Source organism: Bufo bufo, chromosome 1 (genome assembly GCF_905171765.1).
Source record: "Bufo bufo chromosome 1, aBufBuf1.1, whole genome shotgun sequence".
Classification (NCBI taxonomy): Eukaryota; Metazoa; Chordata; class Amphibia; order Anura; family Bufonidae; genus Bufo; species Bufo bufo.
Window position 1 is genome coordinate 553,698,026 of NC_053389.1, and position 18,224 is coordinate 553,716,249.

Below are 18,224 nucleotides of genomic sequence, written 5' to 3' on the forward strand. Positions count from 1 at the left end.
CTCCTACTTATGATACACAAAAACCTTATTTCTATAGAAAGAAAAAGAAGTATTTCTGAGCATTAGAGGACCAGATTTGAAAAAGAAAGGTATGGTGGTTAGGGGCACCTACCCTACATGGCAGTATGGTTACTTTGAAACCGATTTTGGAGGTGACAGACTCCTCTACGTTGTTGGACCCACTCTTGCGCACCCGATGATCATACAAATATGTGTATGCTTATGTGTGAGGAGTGTAATGCAGAATAATGATGGGTGCTGACCGGTCTCTCTGTGGAGACGACAGAAGGGGAAGAAGCCCATTTTACTAAGCTTGGTTTTCTTTTAAATATTCACAACCTAGAATTGCTTCGAACATAATGAGACCCTGTAACGTGTTCATAGAACTTTCTTTGTAATGGACGTATTACAGAAACGGATTAGCAGGTAAAAAGTCTTAGCCACAGGAAACTGCTCTCATGTTGGGATGGTCGGGAAATACTATCCAGGATATAACCTGGAACAGAAAAGACAATCTTATCAAATCAAAGTTTATTTCTAAAGGTGTCCTTCAAATTTTTATCTGTCAGTTAAAACCAGATAGCGACACATTTCTTTTTATCTTCTGATTGCAGATTTTTTATTCCATTTCCTGAGCATGATTATGGGGGCAGCCATTTTGTCTGAGCTGTTCTTAATAGCATTTAGAAAGCATTAAGAAAATTGATTTTCAGCATCCACATGGTCCATAGACACAATGGTCAGGAAGGGACCTCATTGACTTCTATGGCACAGTTTTCTAGGCATGCTCTGTGACCTGTGGAGAGGCCATTGTACAAGGAAAGAATAGATAAACTTTGACAATCACCTATTGTGAATGGTGGATCCTGTCTTATCTATACACAAAGGTGATATCATTACAGGCAGTATTAGAATGACAGATAAGCAGATAACTGCAGTAAAGTGATCTGTGAATACCAACAGGTGGTGCCTATTACTAGGCTTAGTGATCAGTGTGAAAACTGCAGAATTTGTGTTTTTAGTTCAACTATAGATAGTGACATGGAAAATGAAAAGTAACATCATCAAAAATTCTTTAAACATATGTTAAACCTAAAAATGCGATATAAACAATAGGTCATTTTCTTATGACAAATTCCCTTTAACAGCATTGAGACAATGGTCTGGAGGAGAACTCATTGACTTCTATGGGAGAGGTTTTTAGGCATGACCTGTGCAGAAGTCAGGAAGGAGTAGCTAAGCTGTAATATCACCTAATGTGAATGGTGGATCCTGTCTTTTCTATATACCGGTCATCATTCTAAGGCTACTTTCACACTCGCGTTTGGTTCGGATACGTCATGGATCTGCACAGACAGATCCGCACCGATAATACAACCGCATGCATCCGTTCAGAATGGATCCGTTTGTATCTTTAACATAGCCAAAACGGATCCGTCTTGAAAACCATTAAAGGTCAATGGAGAATGGATCAGTTTTCTATAGTGCCAGATTGTGTCAGTGAAAATGGATCCGTCTCCATTGACTTACAATGTGTGTCAGGACGGATCCGTTTGCCTCCGCATCGTCCGGATGCAGGCAGCGTTTTGGTGTCCGCCTCCAGAGCGGAATGGAGGCGGAATGGACGCAAACTGGTGCATTCTGAGCGGATCCTTTTCCATTCAGAATGCCTTAGGGTAAAACTGATCCGTTTTGGACCGCTTGTGAGAGCCCTGAACGGATCTCACAAACGGAAAGCCAAAACACAAGTGTGAAAGTAGCCTAATCCTGCCTGTGATCAGATAACTGTACAGACTATATGTACAGACTTAGGGTCCATTCACACGTCCGCAAAATCGTTCCGCATCCGTTCCGCAACGGAACATGTGTGGACTCATTCATTTTCAATGGGACCGGAATGTGCTGTCCCCATCCGCATTTGCGGATCCGCACTTCCGGACCTGCACTTCCGTTCTGCAAAAAAAATAGAACATGTCCTATTCTTGTCCGCAATTGCGGACAAGAAAAGGCATTTTCTACGAGAGTACCAGAGATGTGCGGTCCGCAAAATGTGGAATGCACATGGCCAGTGTCCGTGTCTCGCGGATCCGCAAAACACATACGGACGTGTGAATGGACCCCAAGAAGTGGCGCCTATTATTAGATTAAGTGGCCAGTGAGAAAACTGCAGGAATTTTAAAAATATAAATGACATGGAAAATTAAAACATCACGAAAAAATATTTATAAAATATTTTTAACAAGAAAACCTGATTTAAACAATAGGTCACTTTCTGATGACACATTCCCTTTAAGAGGGAGAAAATGAACTGAAAACTTAGGCTACTTTCACACTGGCGTTTTGGCTTTCCGTTTGTGAGGTTCAGGGCTCTCACAAGAGGTCCAGAACGGATCAGTTTTGCCCTAATGCATTCTGAATAGAAAAGGATCCGCTCAGAATGCATCAGTTTGCGTCCGATCCGTCTCCATTCCGCTCTGGAGGTCGGACACCAAAACGCTGCAGTTTTCTCTGACACAATAGAAAACGGATCCGTCCCACATTGACTTTCAGTGGTGATCAAGACGGCTCCGTCATGGCTATAGAAGACATAATACAACCGGATCCGTTCATGACGGATGCATGCGGTTGTATTATTGTAACGGAAGCGTTTTAGCAGATCCACAAAAAAACTCTAGTGTGAAAGTAGCCTTAGTCGATCACATATGATGAAGAAACATCAAAATATCCATACTAGAAAAAAAAATTCAAAGCCTCAGAAAACTGGTGCACGTGAAATGATAGTAAAGGGAGCACTTGCTTTGCATTAAATCCATTTCTAGCCATAGCCTCTGCATATGTTATGTGCAGGATTTGCTTCCATCAAGCTGCGTTTAAAACACTGTTGATGTTGCTGTAGAACCGCACAATCGGAAAATCAATTGTCTCAATAAGAGGCCCCTCCATCTGCTGCCTGGGGGACGGGAGAGAGAACGGTGCTCCGGCACAAGCTGAACCGCACCGCCTGCTCCCCATCCCCCACAAAAGTGCCTCCAGCTAGTCTCAGTGCAACTGTGCAGCACTTCATGTCGGAAATCTCTTTCATGAACTTTCCAAAAAGGCATCTGAAAATAGAAATAGCAGTTTTTTTTTTTTGTTTTTTTTTTTATTTAATGCAGTGGCCCTCACATAACCTGGCGAAGTGTATAGATATAATATACACTGGCTAAAAGACTATCCAAGAATGGATGAAGGAAAAGTCATACAGGAAGGGCTTAAATCAATCTTCAAAAGGAAAGGGGTGGTTTTTTTCGGCATCTTGTTTTACAAGCACTTTCCTGTATATCGACACAGAGAAATAAGTACGCTCCGCTCCCTCAATCTAAAAGTGCCAAAGGTCTGCCTAGACAAGTGGAAGCTGTTTCCGATAAGCCATTTTCCCTGTCAGTTCCACATGCCGCCCTGACAACCTAAGTCTCTATTGAAAGGGTGGAATCATGGTTTCAAGAAGAGGACAGAAAATATTCAAGGTAAAATAAAGAAGGTAATAGCAGGAAGTGAAAGGGCCAGCGCGGGTGACTGATATAAAAGCCAGACGACATTCCTCTGTCACTTTGCACTGTATACAACGTAATAGAAACAAAGATTGTCATGATTTATAGGGGGTTAACGTTTCTATCCTCATGATAGACTACTGACAAAACTGGAACACATAAAACATCCGATTTTTTTCACAAATAAGCAAGTGAGCTGCCCTTCCTTCAGCTGCAAGATATATGGTTAAAGGGGTTGTGCAGTGCAAAGATATATCGGCGGAGGTCCGACACCCGGCATCCCCACCGATCAGCTGTTTGAAGGAGTGGCGGCTTTTGTGCGAGCGCTGCTTCCACTTCATAATTACCTAAGAGCCATCTCCTCTACAGCAGCAGCACAGTGTAATTAGTGCAACTGCTCGTCCCATTCGCTTTAGGGTTCATTCACACGTCCGTAAGTGTTTTGCAGTTGGCAAAACACGGATACCGGCCATGTGCGTTCTGCAATTTTCGGACCGCACATGGCCGGCCCTGTGATAGAAATGCCTATTCTCGTCCACGATTGAGGACAAGAATAGGACATGTTGTATCTTTTTTGCAGGGCTGCGGAACGTAACTATGGATGCGAACAACACGCGGTCATCTTTTGCGGCCCCACTGAAATGAATAGGTCTGCACCCGTTCCTCAAAATTGAGGAACGGATGCGGACCCAGAACTACGGATGTGTGAATGGACCCTTAATGGGACGAGCAGTTGTAATCAAACTGCGGTGCCTCTACAAGCGAGATGATGTGCAGGTAATTTTGAAGTGGATGAGAACCACTACCCCTACAAACAGTGGATCTGCAGGGTGTCGGGAGTCAGACACCTGCTGATCTAATAATGATGACTTATCCTGAAGGTAGGTCATCAAAATCTTTGCACTGCACAACCTCTTGTACAGTCGTGGCCAAAAGTTTTGAGAATTACATAAATATTGGAAATTGGAAAAGTTGCTGCTTAAAGGGACACTGACAGGCGAAATCAGCATATATAGTTAGATATATCACATTACAGGTCTTATTGAGTCTTTTAAAAGCATATAACTATCCCCCCTGTCCACCTTATAAAGAGCGAAATATAAAGTTTTATAACCTGCATCTGCGGTCAGCAATCTGCCCAAGGGGCGGCGTTTCATGTGAAAATGCGCCCAGCCAGCCTTCCCAACTGCCGTTCTTAAGTCCCGCCCAGCTCATCATTATTCACTTCGCTGGGCGGCGGCTAGAACTCTCCCCAGTCCCGATCCTGCGCCTGCGCAATTCAATCCTCCGGGCATCGTTCATGCCCAATCTTCTGCGCCTGCGCCCCGCCGTGCCGTCGGACACTATAATTAACCCCTTATATGATGTGAGTGAGCAGCGCTCTGAAGCGCTGCTCTGAACAGTGCATGGCTGAGGCTGCAGCTGCCTTCTAGCCGCCGCCCAGCGAAGTGAATAATGATGAGCTGGGCGGGACTTAAGAACGGCAGTTGGGAAGGCTGGCTGGGCGCATTTTCACATGAAACGCCGCCCCTTGGGCAGATTGCTGACCGCAGATGCAGGTTATAAAACTTTATATTTCGCTCTTTATAAGGTGGACAGGGGGGATAGTTATATGCTTTTAAAAGACTCAATAAGACCTGTAATGTGATATATCTAACTATATATGCTGATTTCGCCTGTCAGTGTCCCTTTAAGTTTTTATAATAGCAATTTGCATATACTCCAGAATGTTATGAAGAGTGATCAGATGAATTGCATAGTCCTTCTTTGCCATGAAAAGTAACTTAATCCCAAAAAAAAATTTCCACTGCATTTCATTGCTGTCATTAAAGGACTCTCTGAGATCATTTCAGTAATCGTCTTGTTAACTCAGGTGAGAATGTTGACGAGCACAAGGCTGGAGATCATTATGTCAGACTGATTGGGTTAAAATGGCAGACTTGACATGTTAAAAGGAGGGTGATGCTTGAAATCATTGTTCTTTCATTGTTAACCATGGTGACCTGCAAAGAAACGCGTGCAGCCATCATTGTGTTGCATAAAAATGGCTTCACAGGCAAGGATATTGTGGCTACTAAGATTGCACCTCAATCAACAATTTATAGGATCATCAAGAACTTCAAGGAAAGAGGTTCAATTCTTGTTAAGAAGGCTTCAGGGCGTCCAAGAAAGTCCAGCAAGCACCAGGATCATCTCCTAAAGAGGATTCAGCTGCGGGATCGGAGTGCCACCAGTGCAGAGCTTGCTCAGGAATGGCAGCAGGCAGGTGTGAGCGCATCTGCACGCACAATTAGACGAAGATTTTTGGAAGATGGCCTGGTGTCAAGAAGAGCAGCAAACTTCTCTCCAAAAAAAACATTAGGGACACATTGTTCTTCTGCAGAAAGTATGGTAAATGGACTGCAGAGGACTGGGGCAAAGTCATATTCTCTGATGAAGCCTCTTTCCGATTGTTTGGGGCATCTGGAAAAAGGCTTGTCCGGAGAAGAAAAGGTGAGCGCTACCATCAGTCCTGTGTCATGCCAACAGTAAAGCATCCTGAGACCATTCATGTGTGGGGTTGCTTCTCATCCAAGGCAGTGGGCTCACTCACAAAACACAGCCATGAATAAAGAATGGTACCAAAACACCCTCCAACAGCAACTTCTTCCAACAATCCAACAACAGTTTGGTGAAGAACAATGCATTTTCCAGCACGATGGAGCACCGTGCCATAAGGCAAAAGTGATAACTAAGTGGCTCGGGGACCAAAACGTTGACATTTTGGGTCCATGGCCTGGAAACTCCCCAGATCTTAATCCCATTGAGAACTTGTGGTCAATCCTCAAAGGGCGGGTGGACAAACAAAAACCCACAAATTCTGACAAACTCCAAGAAGTGATTATGAAAGAATGGGTTGCTATCAGTCAGGAATTGGCCCAGAAGTTGATTGAGAGCATGCCCAGTCGAATTGCAGAGGTCCTGAAATAGAAGGGCCAACACTGCAAATACTGACTCTTTGCATAAATGTCATGTAATTGTCGATAAAAGCCTTTGAAACGTATGAAATGCGTGTAATTATATTTCACTACATCACAGAAACAACTGAAACAAAGATCTAAAAGCAGTTTAGCAGCAAACTTTGTGAAAACTAATATTTGTGTCATTCTCAAAACTTTTGGCCACGACTGTATGTGTGTCCCTGCACAGTCTGACACTACCGTAACAGACTATGAAGGGGCACCCAGCTGCTGATTTGATCATAAATTTCTAGGAGGAAAAACTGAGGAACCACACAACAAAGAGTTCTAAGAAATGTTATCTTTTGGGAAATACAATCATTTACTAATACAAGTCGCAAAGTCACCGTAAGGGTAAATTTACACGACCGCATGCATTACGTGGTTTGCAAAATGCAGATAAGTGGATAAGAATAGGACATGTTCTATATTTTTGTGGGACTACGGAATGGACGTACGGATGTGGATGCACATGGTGAATGGGTACGCATCCAATCGGCAAAAAGTGTAGATTGGATGAGGACCATAAATACGGTTGTGTGAATGAGGCCTTAAATATATTTGTCACCAGTTTTATGCTACCCTATCTAAGGGGAGCATAAACTACTGGAAGACACCATGAGATAATGCTGGGTCATGTGGTGGAGTCCACTCAAACTGCACCCTCAGGAGGTCTCATGTTCAAGAGCTCTACAGGAAATCAGTCGCTGGGGGTGGAGAGAGTCAAGAGCTGATAAATGTGTGTCAATTCAAGAAAGTGATCCAGAGTTCGGCTCACGCTCTCTGCCACGTTTTATTCATTTTAGTCACATAGGTCAACAAAAAAGGTGGACACCATGGTGTATAAGGGTAATGACCAGTTTTGGCGCTGGTTAAGTGGGAGATTCATAGAGTGAATGGAATAATAAACCATGTGGTTCTGTTTCCCCATGGTCATTGCTTGAATAGTTCCATGTTACTCATGCAGTAGGACAATCATCTGAAGCATACTTCTAAGCTATCCATTGCTTGCTATACGTTATAATGGACTAGTCAACACAATCATGAGATCTCATCCTAATAAAACTTTGTGGACGGAACTTTACAATAAGATCAGGTAAAAAGATCCTAGAAGTTAAGGCGGTTGTTCAAGATAATTTATGCCTTGATATTAAAAAACACAATATATTCATCCGTTTCTCCAGCGTCGTTGTTTGAGGAGCTGGTCCGTGCCTGCAGACTGCATGTGAACAATACAGCCAATCAATGTCCTCAATGGTTAACAAGCAAGGCAGTGATTGGCTGGTGGCAGTCACATGCCATATCCGGGCACGTCCTCACTTCTGTTTGTGAACAATACAGCTAATTAATGTCCTCAATTGTCAACACCCAAGGCAGTGATTGGCTGGTACCAAATCCAGGCATGTCATCACTTCTGTTTGTGAACAACGGTGGGCGTACCAGCCTAGCACCGCAGAGAAGACATTGTAGGGGTTGTCCTAGATTTTTAGTTATCTTGGACAACCCCTTTAATCGGACCTCAGGACAGGTTACAGGACATCTGCACGTGTATAACTGATGCACATTAAAGTTTACTTTGTGACTACATCAAGTATATTAAATAAAACTAATAGAGTAGAACACTTCTTTTAAAGCCAGTACATTTTCTAGTGATTTTCCGCTTCTGCACACTGCTGTGCACATACGTTACTAGGAGAAAACGTTGAAATTCTGTTCAGATACAAAAGGTTAGGAGTCTGACATTAATAGCTGCACTGGTACAATCATTACCTTTTCTGCTGCATCAAATGAAGACATTTGAAATGGTGTTAAAATATAATAAATGAGGTGCACAGGAGAGAACTGAAGGATGAGGCTCCAGCAATCTAATACACAACTAGATGAATAGACAGATGTGAGGACAGGGTTGAATCAATATGTCCATCATGACTAGTCTGCTAGACACAGACAGACTAAACCCCACCAAAGCTACTCTGGTCCATAACAGTGTTTTTCCAGACCCATCAATTTTTAAATCCTACTCTATGATCTTAATTTTTTAGATTAGACTACTGTTAATATGGACCTACAGGGAATAGTAAAAATATGCTGGGCTGAAATTCATCATAGAGAAAACTGACGTTCCCAAGGGGTTATATATAAAGCTATGTGTCTGCAAAGTGGAATATATAGGCAAGACTATGCGTGAATTTAAGAGACGCTTAGAAGAGCATTTGAGATATATTGAGAATGAAACTGATACCCTCTGGGATCGAGACTCTGTGAAATTTAGGACCCTTGAACCCATGAGACCACCAGCTGGGGAGGGGAAGGGGGTGAGCATTTTGGATCTTTACAGCAAGAATGGTCACACCAGAAGGTTTGAATGAGCAGTTTAATTTCAGCTGCTTTATTTTAGACCCTCCTGTAATGGATATGTGTTGTGGTTTCCCCATAATTGAATCTAACGTTGGTGGGGTAATCTGTACAACTGCACTTGCTCATATGCCACCATTGCCCCTTATTACACTAGGGTGATTATAACCGCCCGTATATTGAATCTTTTCTGACGAGTATCCGTATACTGCCTAGGGGGCTGTTGACATCCCCCCTGTCAAGAATACCAGTATCCTGTACGGGGCTGGCATGCTTATATGCTCGCTTGAGGCCGGTGACGCTAACTCCATCTCCAGGCAGCCATTCTAACAGGGCTCACCTCCCCTAGTATCGCACTACTTGGCGTGATCACATCATTTCCATCCCAACAGGCGCAATGTCCCAGAATGGACATGAGTGGGTGAACATCCTCCTACCACCTGTCAGTCACTTTGTTATTAGGTTCATAACCAAATCTTCTAAAAGCTAGCAACAGTTACCTAATATTCACCATTACTAGCGGTCTAATTTTCTATTCATTGTGACCCATTATACTTTGTACATTCTCCGATGAGCTATACTGTGAAACACGAAATGTCAGGACACCAGGACAGGGTCAATCTAGGGTGTGTAGGTAAGGGAAAGCTTCTGGACAGGGTCACCCTCATCAGGACGGGTGCTCCGTGGATAGGTCATTAGGGACACAGAAGCCACATACTAGGGACATTATAGGACATGTCTTATAAATCGTTCATAGTCCAATCCCCTAGGAACCCCACCAACATCCAGACTGTGCCAAGGAACATCCAAGTGCGACACAGGAGGTGGTAAGACGGTGTTGGTTTACACTTTTATCGCCACAGTTTTGATGCCGCTGTGCACCCTGGTCTGTGACAGTACTATAAACGAAAGTTCTTGCGTTAACTGGTGTGTATTCCTCTGAGCAACTTTGGAGGTCTGATACACAAGGCTTATTATTTTTATCGTCGATATCTTTGCTGTTGTAATGCATTTTTAGTGGTACATACAAATAAAAAAGTAGTACATGATCACTGCTGGTGAATTCACCACAATAATTATTGATTGCGGCTCTAGTTTCCATAGGAAAAATTTATACAAATAACTGCAACTGTCCAACTGAGAAAAAGCGATATAAGCAAAACTTACTTATTCGGTAAGAATAGTTGCTACAAATGTTGCAGAATAACAGTAAGATATATATTCTCAAAAAAAGATAAGCAGCACAAACGCCAATGAAAGGGTTAATTACCTGGGTCTCCACCCCTTGCTCCAGCAGACGCTTTGCCTGGTTTTCAACTTCAAGGCGCGCTCTACCAATGAACAGCAGATCATTCTCGATAACCTCTATTCCTGAAAGGTCCACTCCTTGAGAAAGGTAGTCTAGAAACCAGAAAATAGGTTTCATATGTTAAAGTAAATCCAAGCAAATAAACTGTAATTCATTTGTTTGATATAATCCTTATACAAAAGCTATTAAACCTATACACATTGTTAAAACAGGACTGTGGAGATCACCCTTTTCTGATGCCCACATGGCTTTCATTTTTCACAGCTCCTTTGGAAAATGAAAGGAGGAATCTGATTGGTTGCTATGGGCAACTAAGCCAACTCTACTTTACGCCAGTTTCATAAATGACCCCCAGTGTCCTTTATGTAAGAGCAGATCCTGCCTGTTCATGCGATTCATGGTTGGAAGCTCATTTGAACAGCCGTCATACAGTATAATGTTACATTGGAAAGAGTATAGCCAAATACCTTTCTTGACTGATCACGAGAGGTGGACGTCACACTAAATCTGGGCATACACATTCAATAGCTGTTGTTCATCAAACCGTTCTCTCTCCTGACTCCTTAACAAGTCTTCAATACTCATCTGTATGTGTATTCTATGGGGAGTCAGGAGAAAGCCGGATCCTGATCTTTCTCTCCCCTGACATCACCTGTTGGAGGAGAATCGAGAGCCCCCCCATACAAATCACAGTGTTGGCCGAACCTGCTGTTTTCGGTGGGATGGCCGACAATACACCAATGTGTATATGGGCCTTAAAGAGGACCTTTCATAACTTTTTACTTGCTAAAATCACTACCTCACGCAGTAGCCCAAGATTAGGAGATGTCAGCTCACTCTTTTTTTTTTTTACTGATCCACTCTTCCGTTGTGCCACTGTGCCCCCTGTTCTGTTTTGGCGTCCTGTATGCTAATCAATAGCATCAGTACAGGGAGGAGGAGACAGCTGTGTTTCTGGGGGGCGTCTCCTGCTCCCTGGATGTGAGCGGTCCAATCACAGCGGACTGCGTGACAGTCAGGGGGGAAAAAAAACTGTTCACTTGGTGCTGAAGTGGCCTGCGTGCAGTTCAGACTTTTTACCAATTAAAATTATTTGGTGCTCATGAAATTAAAAATCAGGAAAAACTACCCGGGACTGTTGAGCAGCTAGAATCCTACATCAGACAAGAATGGGACAACATTCCTCTTCCAAAACTCCAGCAATTGGTCTCCTCACTTCCCAGATGAAAAAGGGGAAGTGAAGAGAGGATGCTACACAATGGTAGATATGCCCCTGTCCCAATCACTGCGTTCTGTATTTATTTACATTTTACACAGCGTGCCAACTTTTTTGGAGTTAGGTTTGTAGTTACAACTTACATTTTCATGCTTCCCTTGCAAATTTCTGGGGAAAAAACTGGGGCCATCAACCCAGACCTAGAAACTGGTGTACATGATGAATGGACACTATATCCGCTATGAGCTAGAGATGATTTCCGCCAGGTGGACAGACCATAGGTTGCATTTAATTTATGACAAGCCCTTCTCCAGCATTGCAGGGCCTATCAACACTAGCATAGCACACACCGGCCTTGATAAATCAGGACCTCAGTGCGAAAGCACCATACAACTGACTTTCTTTAGCCCTTGCAGTTAATGAGGACCTTTCACCAGCTTTTACTTCATAAAAGCAATACCTTACACTGTAGCCCTTTTTCAGTAGATGTTATAGCGCGCCGTTTCAAGTGACGTTTGATGTTTCCATTCATTTTCGATTTTTATAGAACTAGTGAATATTGGGTCACATGTGTGTTGAATGATATCACTAAAATTACAATGAAGTATAGTTTTAAAGCCGTTGGATTGTTATTTCTTGATCCGTGGTTAATATTAAGCTAATTTATAGCTCTTCTCAACTTGCACTGTAGCCCATGTTTAGTAGATGTCATATTGCTATTTTTTTTTCATGATATACTCCTCCATTGCGCCGCTGTGCCCGGTTTTGACGCCTGGTATGCTAATTAATAGCATTGGTACAGGGAGGAGGAGACATGAGCTTTTCTCAGGGGGCGCCTCCTTCTCCCTGGCTGTGGCGTGGTCCAATCGCTCCCCTTCTCTCCAGCCACAGCCAGGGAGAAGATGACACCCTATGACATCTACTAAACATGGGCTACAGTGCAAGTTGAGAAGAGCTATAAATTAGCTTTAAGGGGTTGTCCGGGTTCAGAGCTGAACCCGGACATACCCTTATTTTCACCCAGGCAGCCCCCCCCCCCCTCCCCCCGAGCTCAGATGCGCTCTCTTGCCCTGCGCTAAATCTTGCCCTGCGTCACCAGACCTCCAAAAAATACCTTTGCCCTGCGCGATTTAGCGCAGGGCAAAGGAGAGCATCGGAGCATGAACTGCGCCGATGTTCAAGTCAGGGGTGAAAATGGAGGTATGTCCGGGTTCAGCTCTAAACCCAGACAACCCCTTTAATATTAACCACGGATCAAGAAATAACAACCCAACGGCTTTAAAACTATACTTCATTGCAATTTTAGTCATATCATTCAACACACACACACACACGTGACCCAATATTCACTAGAAAAATCTAAAATGAATGGAAACATCAAACATGACTTGAATTTCTAGTGGTTACTGTAATGAAACAAGAATACCACACCAAAACATCACGGTAAAGAATATTCCCCCACACAAAAAATACTAAATTATACTAACCAAGGGGGCGGGAAGAAAACGTTAAAACTCTAGACCACAGAAGAATGCCTTGGCCCACAGATTTTTATTTGTAGTAATAAAAGTTATTATTATTTATTATTAAAGCGCCATTCATTTCAAGGTGCTGTACATATGAGAAAGGTATACATACATAATAAATAACAAGTACAATAGGAATGAACAAGACGAGTTACAAACGGGTATTGAAGAAGAGAGAACGCCGCCCGCAAGAACTTACAATCTACAAGTTAGATTATGTTTAAAATTTTCTTCCCACCCCCTTGGTTAGTATAGTTTTGCTTATTGTAGTGCCAGTTGGGTGGGAATAGAAGGTCTCCATCATAATTACTGCTCTGTAAGCATTTAGGGGGTCAAAAGCGCCGGTCTTTATACTCCTTTAGCGGGCAGTGGATGTGCCAAATGTATGAAGAGGCACCAGCATCTACATAATTTAGGTGTATCCACCACCTATCTAAATCTAAGCTAAGCTATCTCCCTTGCTGGTCTAGGTTTAGGTTTATTTTGATAAATAAGACGAGCCTGCCGGCCCACCCTCTTCCCCGCTATGCCCCTTTTTTAGACCTGCCGTGAGCGGGAAAAAGTCGCAGATTGTGGCGCAAATAACCTTTGTGCTGCAACCTGCAACAGATATACTGTACATCAATAAGTGCAGTATATCGGTTTGTAAATGACCCCCTAAATTTATTTATTTTTTTACTAAATCAAAAGCTAAAAAAATCATTTGTCATATTTTATTGTCAGAAGAGTAAAATGCAAGCCCTTTATCCATCCCATTACAAGATCTACTGGAGCCGTGGAGCACGCTTTAGGAAGCACTTATCGCCCTGACACCATTTGTCAGGAAATCAATGAATCAGAACAAAACTACGTAAACAAATATTTAGAAAGGGAAATGCCTTTTCCATCTGCTAACATCAATGCCCGTTTCATATGTTACAGTAGACTAATGCCAGCAATTACAGAGACCAGGTAAAGATAAAAATCATCTTGTTAAATATTTGTTGCCAAAATGTATCACTCATTTTATAAAAAGGAAACCTGCTTGCAGAGGTCCTTTGGAAGAAGAAAGGTGGAAGCTGATTGGTTGCTATGGGCAACTAAGCCAGATCTACTTTTCACCAGTTTGATAAATCTTCCCCATAGTGCTCAACAACACCATATTTCTTAATGTAGTTACACCAGGCATAAATACACTAATACGTCTCCATCATGCTGCTCCAGATAACTGCTTTCCCTTCACATATTCTATATTTCAAAACTGACTGGCTGCAGTCACCACTAGAGGGAGCTCCGTGTATAGGCATTTATACAGATAGCATTGTCTGTCATGGAAGTTGTAATAATCTATTAGCACTGAGCTCCACCAAGTGGCGGAAATGGTATCAGGTATGCACTGTGGGAAGAAGGCAAGCCGGAGGAAGCATTTTGAAGCCCTGGGCAATATTCTGCTGGGAAAGCTTGAGTCATTCATGTGGATGTTAGTTTGTCAAATACCACCTAGCTACACATTGTTGCAGTGCAGACCAAGTAAAATCCTTTGTGGCAGATGTATTCTCTAATGTCAGTGGCCTCGTTCAGCATGATAATATGTTCTGCCACTGCAAATCAAGAATGGTTTGGAGTACTTGACAAAGAGTTTAAGGTGTTGGCTTGGCCTCCAAACGCCAGACTTAGGCTACTTTCACACTTGCGTTAGGTGCGGATCCGTCTGGTATCTGCACAGACGGATCCGCACCTATAATGCAAACGCTTGCATCCGTTCAGAACGGATCCGTCTGCATAACAGCTTTTTCAGATCTGAGTTTTCACAATCGTGAAAACGCAGATCCGACAGTATATTCTAACACAGAGGTGTTCCCATGGTGATGGGGACGCTTCAAGTTAGAATATACTAAGAACTGTGTACATAACTGCCCCCCTGCTGCCTGGCAGCACCTGATCTCTTACAGGGGTCTGTGATCCACACAATTAACCCCTCAGGTGCCGCACCTGAGGGGTTAATTGTGCAGATCTCAGCCCCCTGATCGAGTGCTGCCAGGCAGCAGGGGCCAGATCCCCCTCCTTCCCCAGTATTAAAGCATTGGTGGCCAGTGAAAAGTGAAAGGTGGAATCTAATTGGTTGCTATGGGCAACTAAGCCACTTCTACTTTACACCAGTTTGATAAATCTCCCCTATATTATTAAGCACCAGTTCCACTTTTTCCAACATACAGTAGCTCATTTCCACCCCTTTCCTGAACAATGACTTCTGCAAAGGCTACCACATGACCGCAACTCTCTTCTATAGAAGTCAATGAGCCCATGTTGCTGCTGTGAAGCATAGCTCCAAATTCTAACAGTGGCTCAAGTCAGGTGGCCACCCCCGTAGTGATGTACACAAAACAAAAAAAAAACAAATCTGATCTGAAAATAAAAACACATTAGAAAAATAGAATATGTGCCACAGTCTGATTTTAATTATCTTAAAAAAAAAAAAACACACACACACACATTCCCCATTAAAAACTTTGCAAGTCCAACATAGAATGAATGTGTTACCTCACTCATATTAAGTGATAGAATAGAAAGAGAATGAAGTTAAAGGACCACTAAACCCCAAAAAACAAACAAAAAAAGCAAAGCCTTCTAAGAAAAGTTTGTCTTCACCTCTTTCTGGTCAGACATCTTCAAACTGCTATAGAAAGCTGTTTTAAAAGATTTCCTGCAGACAGACAGATCTCCATACAGCATACATCCGAAGTTTTGAAAGAAGCGACTTTGGATCTAGGATTCGAAGCTCACTTCGCTTATCACTATTAACCTGTGCAGAGACGTAATACAGGCCACACTTGGTACATATAGCCTGTATACACTATATCCATAAATATAATACCAAGAAAACAGCGAGGAGATTCCTTCCCACAAAATGGCCACTCTCACTGTGTAGACAAGACTTATGGAGAATGAACTCAATCCCCTCCTCCTAAACTTCCTGGATCATGTACACTAGTATCAAAGGGAGGGGGGTCTAGATGACATGGCTACAGCCTGAGAGAACAATCCAATGCTTTTCTTTTGTATTTTTTATGGCGATATTGATATTTATTGTGATATCTGACGAAAGAACAAATAAAGACACATAAGGAGATTATGTGAGGTTTTGTGTTTGGATTTTGTGTTTAGTTCCCCTTTAACAAAGCTACATAATGAGATTAATCATAGGAGCTTATCAACTATCAAAATGGAAGGAATTCTAAAATTAGAGCCATTTTACGATTTATATTTCAAAAGGTAAGTTAACAGCAGTGTCGAAATATCAAAATGACAAAACAACTTCAGGATGTCTTTTAGCTTCACATTTACAGATGAAAGGAGGCCTCAAAATCCCTTGTGATACAATGAATTCTGTCAAAGAGGTTTATGTCTCTATCCGTCTGTTATATAATGGTATTTCTTATTCCCCTGGCAGATACCTTAGGAACCAAAGACCAGAAAATGCAACGGAAACAGTTGGTGCATTTGGCTGCAAGGAAATAAAAGTCTATATGCCAATTATTGGGAAAGATTCCTGAAGCAGCCTCAGATTCAAAGAAGGTTTTTAATTTTTTTTAAAACACTTTTAAATGTTAAATATGTTATGGATCAACATCAAGAAAGAAACAATAGAAGATCCATAACTTCAAAGTAACAAGACTAAAATATTATAGGAGGGAAGAAATGCAAATGAGATCTTAACAAGCTTTGCCTCTAATGCCACCAGATGTAAGGCAACTATCCTATAAGTCAATATTCAGCTCTTAAAATAAGCCTTGAGATATGACTTGGATATTAAATAAGCCAGCACCTCATCTGCAGACAGCTGTTTCGGGGTGATTGCCCCTCATCAGTGCAAAGCAGAGAGTACTGGCTTAACTGGGTAGGAGGCCTGTGTCCGAGCAAGGGGGGAACTAACTCTCTTTAGGGAGAGAGCACCTTAATCATTGTGAGGAGACTTATAGGCCATACATGCTCCTCTGGAATTCTAGGATGGAAGAAATGCAAATGAACTCTTAACAAGTTTTGCCTCTAATGCCACCAGATGTAAGGCAGCTATCCTATAAGTCAATATTCAGCTCCTAAAATAAGCCTTGATTAAGGTGCTCTCTCCCTAAGGAGAGTTAGTTCCCCCCTTGCTCGGACACAGGCCTCCTACCCAGTTAAGCCAGTACTCTCTGCTCTGAACTGATGAGGGGCAATCACCCCGAAACAGCTGTCTGCAGATGAGGTGCTGGCTTATTTAATATCCAAGTCATATCTCAAGGCTTATTTTAAGAGAACTGGACGTCCCTCCAAACTTGAAGAAAAGACGAGAAGAAAACTGGTCTGGGAGACTACCAAGAGGTCTACAGCAACATTAAAGGAGCTGCAGGAATATCTGGCAAGTACTGGCTGTGTGGTACATGTGACAACAATCTGACATATTCTTCGTATGTCTGGGCTATGGGGTAGAGTGGCAAGACGAAAGCCTTTTCTTACTAAGAAAAATATCCAAGCCAGGGTACATTTTGCAAAAACTCATCTGACGTCTCCCAAAAGCATGTGGGAAAAGGTGTTATGGTCTGATGAAACCAAGGTTGAACTTTTTGGCCATAATTTCAAAAGATATGTTTGGCCCAAAAACAACACTGCACATCACCAAAAGAACACCATACCCACAGTGAAGCATGGTGGTGGCAGCATCATGCCAAGGGGCTGTTTTTCTTCAGCTGGAACTGGGGCCTTAGTTAAGCTAGAGGGAATTATGAACAGTTCCAAATACCAGTCAATATTGGCACAAAACCTTCAGGCTTCTGCTAAAAAGCTGAACATAAAGAGGAACCTCATCTTTCAGCATGACAACGACCCAAAGCATAAATCCAAATCAACAAAGGAATGGCTTCACTAGAAGAAGATTAAAGTTTTGGAATAGCCCAGCCAGAGCCCAGACCTGAATATGATTGAAAATCCGTGGGGTGATCTAAAGAGGGCTGTGCACAGGAGATGCCCTCGCAATCTGACAGATTCAGAGTGTTTTTGCCAAGAAGAGTGGGCAAATCTTGCCAAGTCAAAATGTGCCATGCTGATCAAAAGGTGCTTCAACAATGTATTAGTTTAAGGGTGCGCACAATTATGCAACCATATTATTTAATTTTTATATTTTTTCTTCCCTCTACCTAAAAGATTTCAGTTTGTTTTTCAATTGAGTGGTACAGTTTATAGCTCACATTAAAAGTGGAAAAAGATCTGAAATGATTTATCTTTGTCTCATTTTTTTACATCACAGAAACATGACATTTTAATAGGGTTTTG

At 42.4% G+C, this 18,224-nt stretch overlaps 1 protein-coding gene across 4 annotated transcripts in view; it reads right to left on the reverse strand.

Moving 5' to 3' along the window:
• COG5 (component of oligomeric golgi complex 5) overlaps positions 1-18,224 on the reverse strand; it is a 413,671-nt gene that overhangs the window by 204,592 nt on the left and 190,855 nt on the right. For all 4 annotated transcript variants that reach the window (XM_040412854.1, XM_040412847.1, XM_040412840.1 and 1 more), the window contains exon 7: positions 10,155-10,285. In XM_040412854.1, coding sequence (XP_040268788.1) covers positions 10,155-10,285 — 131 coding nt within the window. The remainder of the gene's footprint in view (positions 1-10,154; positions 10,286-18,224) is intronic.